The sequence below is a fragment of the Nelumbo lutea genome, chromosome 2 (assembly GCF_056320005.1).
Source record: "Nelumbo lutea isolate HS-2025 chromosome 2, American lotus-T2T, whole genome shotgun sequence".
Taxonomy (NCBI): domain Eukaryota; kingdom Viridiplantae; phylum Streptophyta; class Magnoliopsida; order Proteales; family Nelumbonaceae; genus Nelumbo; species Nelumbo lutea.
The window spans coordinates 39,752,325-39,764,494 of record NC_142685.1 but is presented as its reverse complement, the minus strand read 5'-3'; the positions used below and the strand labels follow the sequence as shown (position 1 = coordinate 39,764,494).

The 12,170-nt window shown below is 36.3% G+C and overlaps 1 protein-coding gene across 1 annotated transcript; it reads right to left on the bottom strand.

Moving 5' to 3' along the window:
- Positions 1-1,062: 1,062 nt before the first annotated feature.
- LOC148870020 (kelch repeat-containing protein At3g27220-like) lies at positions 1,063-11,672 on the bottom strand. Its single transcript, XM_088970720.1, has 7 exons — positions 11,091-11,672; positions 10,721-10,909; positions 9,492-9,721; positions 7,114-7,284; positions 4,051-4,156; positions 3,124-3,330; positions 1,063-1,485 (listed from the first exon to the last, which is right to left on the bottom strand). The coding sequence occupies exons 1-7, from the start codon at positions 11,283-11,285 to the stop codon at positions 1,321-1,323; spliced, it is 1,263 nt and encodes a 420-aa protein (XP_088826846.1). The 5' UTR covers positions 11,286-11,672; the 3' UTR covers positions 1,063-1,320.
- Between the last annotated feature and the right edge of the window lie 498 nt (positions 11,673-12,170).

Here is a 12,170-nt window from a genome sequence, read left to right as displayed (position 1 = left end):
GGATAAAGATAGACTTAGAGTCTTGGAAGCAAAAGAAAAACATCATGGAGGAGAACAAGGAATGAGACTTAGCTCTAAGTGGAATGAATATCTAAACCCCTTCACATAAGGTCTCCCTATTTACAGAAGGAGACAAGACTACATGCATGAAGCAAGGAGTCCAAAATAATCCTCAACTCGAGTAATGAATGCTTGGGGACAGATCCTATCTGTTTCTCCCTTTGGGACACGTGTCCTTTAAGACCACAAGGTTGTTGGAACACGATCTTGAGCCTCCTCAAAGAGTGACACTTAAGTACAGCTAGTCGTGGTTTTCTTGGGGCACTGATCATGCATCTAGCACCCTTGCCGTATGACTTGTCTCACAGTCACAGGACATATATTTTGGTTTTGAATGCCTCGCGGAGCCAACTAGGTGCAGCCTTGCGCGGTGAAGTAGTTTAATCTTGTAAGGCAATGGGCAACTCACGAGGAATAACATGATCCGACAAGGCGGCTCACAAAATTAAAATAGCATGGCCTCATGAGGCTGAGATACCGTGACCTCGCAAGGGACCTTGTGAGGTAAAAAAGAGATGGCTTCACCTTTGCTCCATGCTTCGTCATATGTTTTAATTCTTTACCCTTGGGCTATAGTTGGTTTGAAGGAAAAAGTAGGGAAAAGAAAGGAGGAAAACCTTTACAAATTTTATATAGATTTCTCAACTCAAGCCCAAGTTGGGTCTGATCAGGTTGGTTTGGCCGTCTCAATTCCCAAGTTGCAGCCTGAAGGGTTTACTTTGAAACACCCTTAATGCACAACACATTCCCCATGTTGCAATAAAAGGACAATAATCAAGCCTACTCTGGTGTCTAGTATCGTTCATGTTTCAACAGAAATGATGTGGGCATATAGCACATATATCATGTGCATAGAAAAAAATGGAGAATGACCGATAACCCCAGGATCAGAATTTATAGGCTCAAAGTACATCTGGGATAGGTGCCAACTCAGAATTGATGTCAATTCAGGGCAGATATGAGTGAAGAGTGTGCTTTTTGAATCTTCTGAATGTTTACAACTTTGCAGTGGAAATCAGAAATCTGTATTAGGCCTGTCCATACAATACTGTAGAGGAAATTCTATATTGCCGGTATAATACAAACGGTCTATTACACATTGTGGAGGACCACCTATAAGCACCTTTCAGACTTACTAATTAATACATTATAGCTTGTTCTTTACTTTAAACATATAATACCTGCAAGGGAGGGGGGATAAAAAAATTGGATGAAGCTTTGGCTAGGTTAGAATTGGTCAGAATGAGTATAGAAAATTTATTATAGGTTCAATTTGGTTCTCCACATTTCCCCAACTACTTTTTTAGGTGAAGGATCATCAGGTCCTCTATCTCGCTGGCCAGACGTAAAGTACAACCATCCATCCCAGAATCCCGCTAGAGTGGTTTTCACACGATAAGGCATCCTTCCAATTACTGACCATTCCTGTAACCATAAAGTCGTGAAGTTGTAACAGAAGCAGAAGTGACAATAGTGACAAAAGTGTAGAGAAATAGATAAATGGAAATGAAGGGTTTGCCTTTTTCCTATTTATACGTAATTGCACATTCAAGAAAAAAAAAACTGAAGGCGTCTGATAACAGATGAAACGGCTGAGCTGAATAACTTCTTTTAGTGAACAAGTTGTCAAGGAGGTTCTGAGCTCCTTAATGGCTGAAGTTGGGTTCTATTGCTATACCTAAAATAAAAGACAAGGATTAAGTTATTCAGTTCAACTGTTTCAGCCATTATCAAATGACCCTTGCATCTCGTTAGCCTGTGCGGGAGGACAAAAGGGAACATAACACATCTTGATTAGAACTAAAAGCAGGGCAGACCACCTTGTTTGGAATGGTCAAATAGAAACGGTACCCCTCCAAAAGGACAACGGATTGATAATCTCAAATCCAGTTGTTCAATTATTGATTTAATACCTCCCCATTCAAGGATCTCATGAAGTGGTAGATTTGATTCTAGATCTGTACTGCTCACAATCTGTGTATAACAACGGGTTATGTATCCAATCACGAGTGAACACACCAGTGTTCCATCCACATCAGACCCGCACCGAAGTGTCCAGAACACTGGTGTGTTCACTCGTGATTGGATGCATAGCCCATTATATACAGCTTTGCAAGCATCATATCCCAATTTATTTTCTCAAAAAGCTACATGGGAAGCACTAAAACTGAATAAATAAAATCCTATTCCTAATACACTTGGCTTAATAATCCATCATCACATTATCCAATAGCAGAAAGCTCAATATCAATCTTATATGGACTAAAATCCCATTATATTTATATATCCCAGGGGAGAAAAAAATGGTAAAGATAATCTCCATCAATAGGATATCTTATTATAACAAATAAAAGTTATTTATCAAAAAAGAGTTATTATAAATAAAATTGCTGCAAGTTCTCTGGAGCAACCAAGCGTAGGCAACCAAAGAGCTTTCTAGAGTAGAGAGAGAAGACATGAAAGAATGAATTTGTCTGTGCATTTGGGGGCTCACTGAGGGATCAACTATTATTTATTTGTGCCTCCGAATCTTACTAGGGATAACAAAGATAACACTAACATATCCAGCATGGAAGTGGAAAAAAGAGGTCAATGATAACAAATTACATATTGAAGGTTGCAAATGGTTATTGTACACCTAGATGAAACTCTTGTACCAAATAAGCATTTAATTTCGGTGAAGCTTGTAATAATACAAGAGGACCTAAAGGGAAGCAAAGTCCCATGGAACTTTCTCCCATTTTCAGTTTGCTGGGTTGTGCAGAAGGAGAGATATAGCATTGTTTTTGAAGCCAAAGTATCCCTTTCTGATGGTGATCAACAAAACTGAATGGATGTTGATGTGGTGGTTAGGGTATTAAAATTGTTCTCTGTGGTTCCTATAGACAGCTTCATGAACCACTGGTAGGTATTATTTTTCGAAGCCAGAATGGATACATGTAAATATCGTAGCAAAGCTTCTGTACATGAAATTTTAGGGTTTCTCACCCTCTTCATATTAATACAAATCATACTTATTTATCAGAAAAAAAAAATATATATAAATATAGAAGAGGACCTTACCAGTGTATCTAACTTAAATCTGAAAACTTCTCCAACCAGAATCATCTTCTTGGTTACAGGATGCTTTTGTGTTGTGCCTCCAACAATAACAATAGAATTATTGACTAAAACCCATGAAAACTCTATATGAGAGTTAGGTTTTGGCATGGGGGGCAATGTTTTCCACTTCATCTCATCATCAAGCATATAGACATCACCATATTGAACCTGGAAAGACAAATTGGAATTTAGAAAATGGCAACGGGAGAAAAAGGAAAAAAATGGAACTTAAAAAAAAAGAGAAGTAAAAGGGAAGAAATTAGCTAAAATCTAGAAAGTTGCATTTCTACAATGAGAAATTAAAGCAAATTCTGATACTCCAAAGGATGGGAGTGTATCAGAATCTTGAAGTAAAATTCTAAATGTACTTCGATTTTCTTTAAAAAAAATAACAAATGCATCAACCTTAGGCAAGCAAAAACCAGAATGTGTGACAATCAGGGAAATGGTAAGTTAGCAAGACAAAAATGAATTGCAGCTTAAGCTTTAAAACAAGCTGTGGCTAGTTGGTAAAACAAATAAGGCTCTCAACAAACATGATAGAAAGTTAAAAAATTTCATCTTTTCCTCCCTAGTTCCTAGCCTCAAAGCCAACTGAAACAACTTTCAATATTACAAGACCCCAGATAAGCTGGGACCAACATTGGATTATGGCCTTTCTTTGTTCTATCATTTATCAGAATGAAATATCCACACATCAAAATACAAGCAAGAATCAATTTCCATTCAATTATTTTTCTTGGTTTTGTGCACTCTGAAATACAATCTCTAATTAATATGCAGAAAGGATGGCAATGCCAGGACTCGACCCAACTTTAGAACTTATAGAAAACAACATCTATGAGCTCATTGATAATTAACGTAACACCAAAGAACCATATAACAAACCTCATGCCTTCGGGAGCATTTGAAAATAGGTGATCCAGGTTTGGCCATAAAATCACCCTCCTGCCCACCAATAACAATAAGCCGATCATCCACCACAATGCAGGCTCTACAAGAAAAATAAACATTAAAAGGAAACCTATGATCAATCATGCAAGACATGAATAACAATAACAATGGGTAAAAGACTTGAACATACCCCAGGTTTACAGAAATTGACTTAAACATACCCTGAGGTTTCAAAATGAACTTAAATATACCTCGTGGGCCGACTCCACTGGACTTAAACATACCCTCCATCGGTAAAAGTTAAAATATAAACTCATAAAAAAAATTAAAATCCTATTTTTCCTATCAAAGTTCTTTAATAGATAAGTCCTTATTTTGAAAATCTGAAACTGCACTTACCTACAACTGAACAGTCACACCCAATTAGGCTTCTTGCAAATTGAACAATCAGTGAACACGAGTTTGTTTTTCCATGTTTACTGACAAAACTCAGTGCAGATATCATGATGATACAACCATAAAATACACCACCTCAGTTCAACTGAACAGTGAGTAAATATGACTGTTCAACCAGGTGAACCATGATATGCCCACCACCAAGGTGAACCACAAAACCCAGCTATTCATGATACAGTGGGCCAAACAATCACTAATCCGAAACCTGATGTTTTCTATCAGACTGCATGTTTTCTCATAAGAGAATACCACTTCAATTGTAAAACCCAGGTAAGCCCGAAACCCAGCTCAAACAATAATAACATCATAATACATCAAGATAAATTATTCTCTTTACCTTTTTTTTCAAATTAAGCTTTTATTACTCACAACCTAATAGTAACAATAGAAAGGCTTCTAAAGGATGGAAATTAGAAACCATACATTAAGAAAATGGTTTTATCTTCTCATTAAAGTTTATGCTACAGGATTTATCAAAAAAAAAAAGTTTACGCTACAGGGGTAATATTGTCTTTTTCGTCCTTTGTTTCCTAGTCTAACTCATGTGCAACCCTTGGAGAGCTGCCACTCCACACAATGCACACTATCCTTACAGAGAAATCAGCTTTAGCTGTTGCTAGAGGTGGTGGTGGTGGTTGAGGAACTCATGGAAGAGGTGTGGCTAGAGGTAATGGTCGTGGTGGTGGTGGTGGAAAAGGAAGAGATGGCAGCAAAATTCGTAGCAGACATGGTCAAATCCGGGAGTGCTCTCATTGTGGTCCTGGATACAGTTAAGTTTTGCTATGACTTGTATGGCCCACCCTCTTCTTGGGCCAATCATGCCTTGGTGGAAGTAGTAGGTGGAAGATGACACCCACTACTAGTTGGCAAGGATAAGGAATTGGTTTCCATCACCCTGACGAATATGAGAGACTTCACCTATCGTCTTCTTCCAGGACTACTGCTACTCTTGCACATTTAGGTACAGATTGTCTTGTTTCCAGTTCCAAAACCTTGTGTAATTAACTCTGGAGCTTCAAATTGTATGACTAGAACTTTAGACTTGTTCACGTCTTTATCCCATCCCCTCACTTTAGACTTGTGTAAAAATAATCATTAATTATTATAATTGATGAAAATGTTGTTATTAATATAATAAAAAATAAATAAATCAATAAAAAAGTAACAAGATAAACTAAAAACTAACATTCGTTTTAAACTAATATAAAACTAATGATTATTAGCTGTATAATTAATTTTTACTTAAATTCCATTGAAAAATAAAAGTTTAATATAATAGTTAAGTTTAATAAGGATTAATAAAAAGAAAAATCAATAAAAATTTATTAATCTTAAATATAGTTTAATTAATTTAACAATCCTATGAATTACCTTCCCCTCTATTTTGACCTTACCAAAAACCTCCCAAATTGTTTTGAAAAAATGGTGCAAATACCTTCCTTCCATTAACATTCTAAATAGAAAATGCCGATGTAATGCATTAACTTTTTAAATACCAAAATTACTCGTATTCAGATGTAACTTTACTAAAGTACCTCAAAAAATGATTTTCTTCCATTTACTTCACTTCAATCTTTTTACCTTACTTCGTCCAAAACAAATAGAAAGATTTACTCTTTAAAAGGTCTCAAGCAAAATAAATTAGTGGAATCGAAGGGTAAAGTTGAAACTTCAAATTGTGTATAATACCACCTTAACAAATGGTAAGGGTATTTTTGTAACTTCAATGTCTTTGTTATTGAAAAGCACAAAAAGGAGGTATTTGCACTTTTTTCAAAGCTATAGGGGTCAAAACACAAGGATGGTTTATAGAATTGTTATAAGAGGAGTTTTTTTTTTATAATTTTACCTAAAATAATACAAAAATAATTACAAACCAATAAAGTTTAAAATTAATAAAAAAATTAGCAGTAATATACAAAAAATATAATATCTAGACACTTTGCTTCTCTACATTCTTTTAAAATTAATAAATTCTTCTTATGAGTTATACTCATATATTTAGCCACTCTCACTAAAACAACTTGAATTGTGGTCAAATAAACTAGACATAACCCAAAAATATAATGCTTCAATTGAACTTAGAGCTTCTTCCTCAAATTTTTCTTAATAAAATCCGTGCAATGCACATGTCCCCACTTGTGTTATAGTAAGACTAAATATATCCACATAAGGGCTAGGTATTATGAAATATATATATATATATATATATATATATATATATACTATATATTTAGCCACTCTCACTAAAACACAACTTGAATTGTGGTCAAATAAACTAGACATAACCCAAAAATATAATGCTTCAATTGAACTTAGAGCTTCTTCCTCAATTTTTTCTTAATAAAACTCGTGCAATGCACATGTCCCCACTTGTGTTATAGTAAGACTAAATATATCCACATAAAGGCTAGGCATTATGAAATAATGAAAATATAAGTAATCAAGTTCATATAATTAAACATGGTCAAAAGAGTACATTTGTGCCAAGAAACTTGGAGAAAATAATTATCATTACCTATCAAACCATTTGGAGAAAATAGTCACAGTAATTTATATCACAATCAGCATACTATTTGTTAGAAAAGATGGAACACAAACCTGTGGGGCCCCCCACGGGGAATGGGCACTTCATTTCGCCACTGTTTCTCCAATGCTTTTCCATTCTTTACAGCAATACTCCAATGCTCTAACCCAGGTGTATGGCGATTCTCCTTGCTGCCACCCATTACGTGTAACCTACCTCTCCAAATTTGAGTTGCTGGGGCATACCTACAGATAGATATATTGAAAGCTTTCATTCAAGAATCTAGATCTAAAAATGCAACTTTTCAAGACCTGACAATCAATATGGATCTAACAGCTTATAAAAATGTGCATCAGACATTACAAATCGCTACAAAATCTAGAACACAAATAGAAAATAGTGTAATGAAGACCACCCAAAAAGTTTAGTATCTATTAAAAGAATATCGAACATATCATATGTATGTGTGTGTGTGTACAAGGGCTCTTCTTGCTCAAAACCCCCTTCCCATTTTTCTCAATTTTTTGATTTTTTTCCTTATTTTTCCCTCAAAGAGTACTGAACCACGTCTTCATATTCATTCACATCAAAAGAGAAGCCTTTTGTTTCCTCACATCTCCCTACCATGTCAGTTACTCTCTCCATTGAGAAGATGCAAGTCTCAAGCTAGAGACCCTTTGTCTTCTCTCAAATCTTGTGTTAGCAGAGGTTGAATACAGCCATTGTCATAATGTTTTCTTCTCTCAAATTGGCATACAGATGAAAGAAATAGGATATGATACCCTTCATAAAACGTTCTAAGGCCCAGAAGGCATTTGTAGGTCATGTAGATGTTGAGTACAGCCATTTTCCTAATACTTTTGGGCTTTAAGTTTCAAAAATCTTTTGGCAGTGTGGCTCATCATTTCAGAAGGCTTTTTTAGGTCAGTTCTCTTCAATAAATGCCTCATTATCTGTTCTTGCATCTTCCTCAATGGGGTTTTCTTTCTTCTTCCTAAAATATTTTGTATTTTTGGCTGGTTGACCATAGAAACACACGAATCTAATAGAGAGATTATCAAAATGCCTAGATGAAGATGGTATTGCCAACAAAAACTTCATCTAAGAATTTTGCTTTGAACAATGGCCAATCAACCACCTAAAAATTTGCAAGGAGCAGCGATTTTGATCTGATCTTTTGTTCTAGCGCCTTCCCCTTTTGACACATTTTATTTTCCTCTTCACAGCAACCATTGTCGCATCCATGGAGAGGACATCTTATTGTCTGAAAAAAAAAAGCAAGCCTATGCCCTATTTTTTCCATCATTTAACCTGGCATTAGTTTTCCTTGTTTAAGTTAGGGTTTAGATTTTTTGATAATTTCTTAGAGTTTCGATTTAAGTTCACTTTTCATGGATGGTAATATAAATCATTGCAGAGTTTACTTAAATTTCAGTGGTTCTACAATGCAATAAGCAGAGAAGTAAAAGAGAAAACAAAGACTATCAATGTTTGGATGGAACCCTCCTAATCCAACAATCAACATAAACTTTGATTAGTTGATGCCTCAGTGAGACAACATCGGGAATCAGCAGTTGTACCAAGCCCCTCGAGGAAAGCCCAAACAAGTTCATGTTAGGCATGCCTAGGCACACCAGGCACACACCTTTTCAAAGTGATGTGCCTAAGGGCCTAGGCAAGTCGCATACCTTAAAATGCACCTCACCTGTGCACCTAGGCACACCTTTTAAACCACTGGGCTCTATATGCTAAGTCTATTTTTTCCTTCTCATTGTTTTAATTTTCTTAACATTTGCAGTTTGCCTCCAGTCAAGCAAGTGCTTCATTTGGTGCCTACTCTCCCAGGTGCTAGGAGGCCCACCCTAGCACTTTAGTGTCACCTAACAAGCTAACACTTTTAAGTACATTTACAGTGCATAATAATTAATGGATTGGGCATAAGATTAAATATCTTGCTTAATGTATTAACATGATTGGTAATTGTTTTATTGAAAGGTCGAAAAATGCTTCCATCAGGTCAAGAGGATATGATAATAATTAAGATGGACAACTATAAACAAAGTAAGGAGCCAGTGCTTGATTCAATGGTAAAATAGCATGGGTTTGAGTCTGAGAATGGCCACTTTGTATGGAAAGAAAAAAAAAAGCCAAAAATTAGCTCCATATCCATTCTACCCTAAATGATATCTGTTAAGTTCTTTCCTAAAGATGATTGGATGGATATTATTCTTAACCCCTATTTTGATATGGCTCTCATTGTGTAGAGAAGCTCATTTTTTTCTCTTTTACCCTTAATTTCATCCCTTTTGTATAATATTACCTCTCGCATGTCAAAAGAGAGATAAAAACTATATTCTTCATTATTGAATAAAAAATAATGCTTTACATGATTTTGGAATAAAAGGTAAAAAAACTACCATACACTTATCTAAATCGTGACCATGAAGCATACCTGGGTACTGGTAAAGGGGGCAACTTCCCCCACTGTTTTGTCTCCATGTCCAGCACATATGAACGAGTTATTGGCCCTCTGCATTGTGGACCATATTGTCCACTGACTATGTAGATGTATCTCCCATCTGATGCCACTCCTAAATGTGAATGAGCCATTTCCTTTGGCATATCAATCCTTCCGCCCCATGTATTGTCCGTAAAGTTGTAGACATCAACATGAGAATGCACCTATAAGGTAAAAACATAAAGAATAAACAGAAAACAGCCGAGATCAACTGATTATGTAGAGTTTATGTACTAAAGAAACTAAAACTACAACCACATCAATTGCTCATTGACAGGAAGACAAGAATCACTAAAATTAGGTGGAGAGCTACAACAATCCATCAAAAGCATTTATTATTTTAATGTTTTAGTTGAAAAGAACCATCACTTAAACCAGAAGCTCATCTGTGTAGAACTTAGGAATACCCTATCATGTCTATTTTGATCACTTCAGAAAAAAACAATAGTGATCTAAAAAATAAAATAAAAAGAAAATCAAGTGGAGAGCTACAACAATCTATCAAAAGAATTTATTATTTTATTAATGTTTTAGTTGAAAAGAGCCATCACTTAGACCAGCAGCTCATTTATGTAGAACTTAGGAATACCCTATCAGGTCTATTTTTTATCACTTCAGAAAAACAATAGCGATCTACCAAATAAAATAAAAAGAAATCTGTGATACAACAGACTGCTAGCTAAGAACATTGCCATTTAGCCCAGTGATTCTAGCTTATCTTATCAAATATTCTCTCTCAACTACGTTGCGTGAGGACATTATGAAGGGTTCATGTAAACCAATTTAAACAAAATGCAATGCACTTTCTTATATTAACTAGAAGTCTCATTTATAAGGTTTACAATAAGCTCAAAAACCAAACAAATTGATAGAAAAAAAACTGCAAAATCCATTGCTTCAAAATTTTCAGAAGCCATTGAACAATGCAGGCCGTTCAGGTTATACAATTCAGTTCACGTTGTTACTTCGGAAAATTGGTTGGATATAAAGAATGAAGATCACATAACGACCTTCGTATTAAGCTGATACTCACCATTAAGCAATCAAATTGCAAACACTTAAACATTGAAGTGAGTTCATGAATCAACCAAAACCATAAGCAATTAAATCCCATAAACTAAGAAAAAAGTAAATAATCTCGAAGGGTGGAGAAGGAGTCTCACGTAGTCGATGGTACCATATCCAGCAAGCACGTAGAGAAGATTCTTAATCTGTATCGCTGACCCATCAAGACGAGGAACAGGGGCCGTCGCCATCTGCTCCCATTTCAGTTCTGGTGCAGGTATATCAGCGTAGGTTGCGGACAAGAATCTACCAGGAGCCGGGTCTTTATTAACTTCATCAGTTTTTTCCTAATGCGAGTGCAAAACCATTAAACATAAGTAGATCAACCCTTATTAACGAAAAACAGTCGCCTAAAAGTTTAACACACCCAATCAAAAACCCTAAATAGAATAGTCGTCCAAAATCGATAAAACCTGCTAGAATTATGTTCTATATCTTAAGAAATGCTATGTCATTAATCCAACTCACCTTTTCGACATTATGTATGACCACATTCCCAGATTTCTCGGAAGCCCAGTTGGAGGCGAGGGAAGAATAAGCGGAAGCCAAGGAAGAAGACGAAGCCCAGAGAAAGTCTGCAATCAGAGCGAGTGCTAGAAAGCCTACAAACAAGAAGAGAAGGAAGAGTCTTGACGAAACGTGCTTCGCGTTCGGCCTCGCCATTTCATTTCATTGAAAGCCTTGGAAAGAGACAGAGAAGAGAATCCCGGGACAGAGACAGAGATAGGGGTAGATGGAGATGCCGAGAGATAATTTGAAGGTGATTGAAGGGTTCGAGGAGAAACGATGGTGGGAGGAAAATGGTGGGAGAATGAGAAAGCATGGGCGCCATTGGTTTCCGGTTTCGCCTTCGGCGCCATGGTTTTTCGTCAATCAACGGGTAGCATGTGCTTTCTCTGCACGATATTACAGCTGTTCCCGCTTTAATAACAGCTCACAACCAAAATTAAATTCGCATCAGCGCCTCACACAATAGCGAGCTGCCACCTGTCCTCCCGCACGTGTACTTCCTGTGACGCATATGAAGCTAATGGGACGGAAGTAAACTCCCAAAATCCTATTCCCGCTCTCCTCTATCGATTCTGCTTCTGTCTGTTTGCCTCGTCTCATCTCGAAAGTCCAGAATCGAATTTGAATAATTGGATTCCACGCTTCCTCTCCGGCACCGGACATCAATTCAGGTGGTCACACCATCCGGCAATTTTTCGTGCAAGTCGGCCGGGTTGGGCCCGGTTTACGGTCAATTCGGACCTAGCCCTAAATTTGGGGCTTAAAGCCTGAGAAAAAGGTAAAGTCCGATTTTTCTAACCCGTATTGTAATTTAATGCACTTGGGATGGGTTTGGGTTTCTAAAATTTAAAATATATATATCTATATATATATATATATTCAAATTTATATCTATACTATTATTAAAAGTATGAATAGCCTCTAAAATTTCTAGAATTTTTCTTGATTAAGATACCCATTTTTTGAAATATGGTCTCTTTATTGTGAGAGTAAAAAATGTAAATTGAATACTATTTCACCCTCATTGAATCATATATT

Excerpts from the sequence above, each read along its gene's own strand:
- LOC148870020 (XM_088970720.1), bottom strand. The coding sequence starts at position 11,285 with ATGGCGAGGCCGAACGCGAAGCACGTTTCGTCAAGACTCTTCCTTCTC. Across the intron at positions 10,910-11,090 it reads TCATACATAATGTCGAAAAG|GAAAAAACTGATGAAGTTAA; the intron begins GTGAGTTGGATT and ends CACTCGCATTAG. Across the intron at positions 3,331-4,050 it reads AATGCTCCCGAAGGCATGAG|GTTCAATATGGTGATGTCTA; the intron begins GTTTGTTATATG and ends TTGTCTTTCCAG.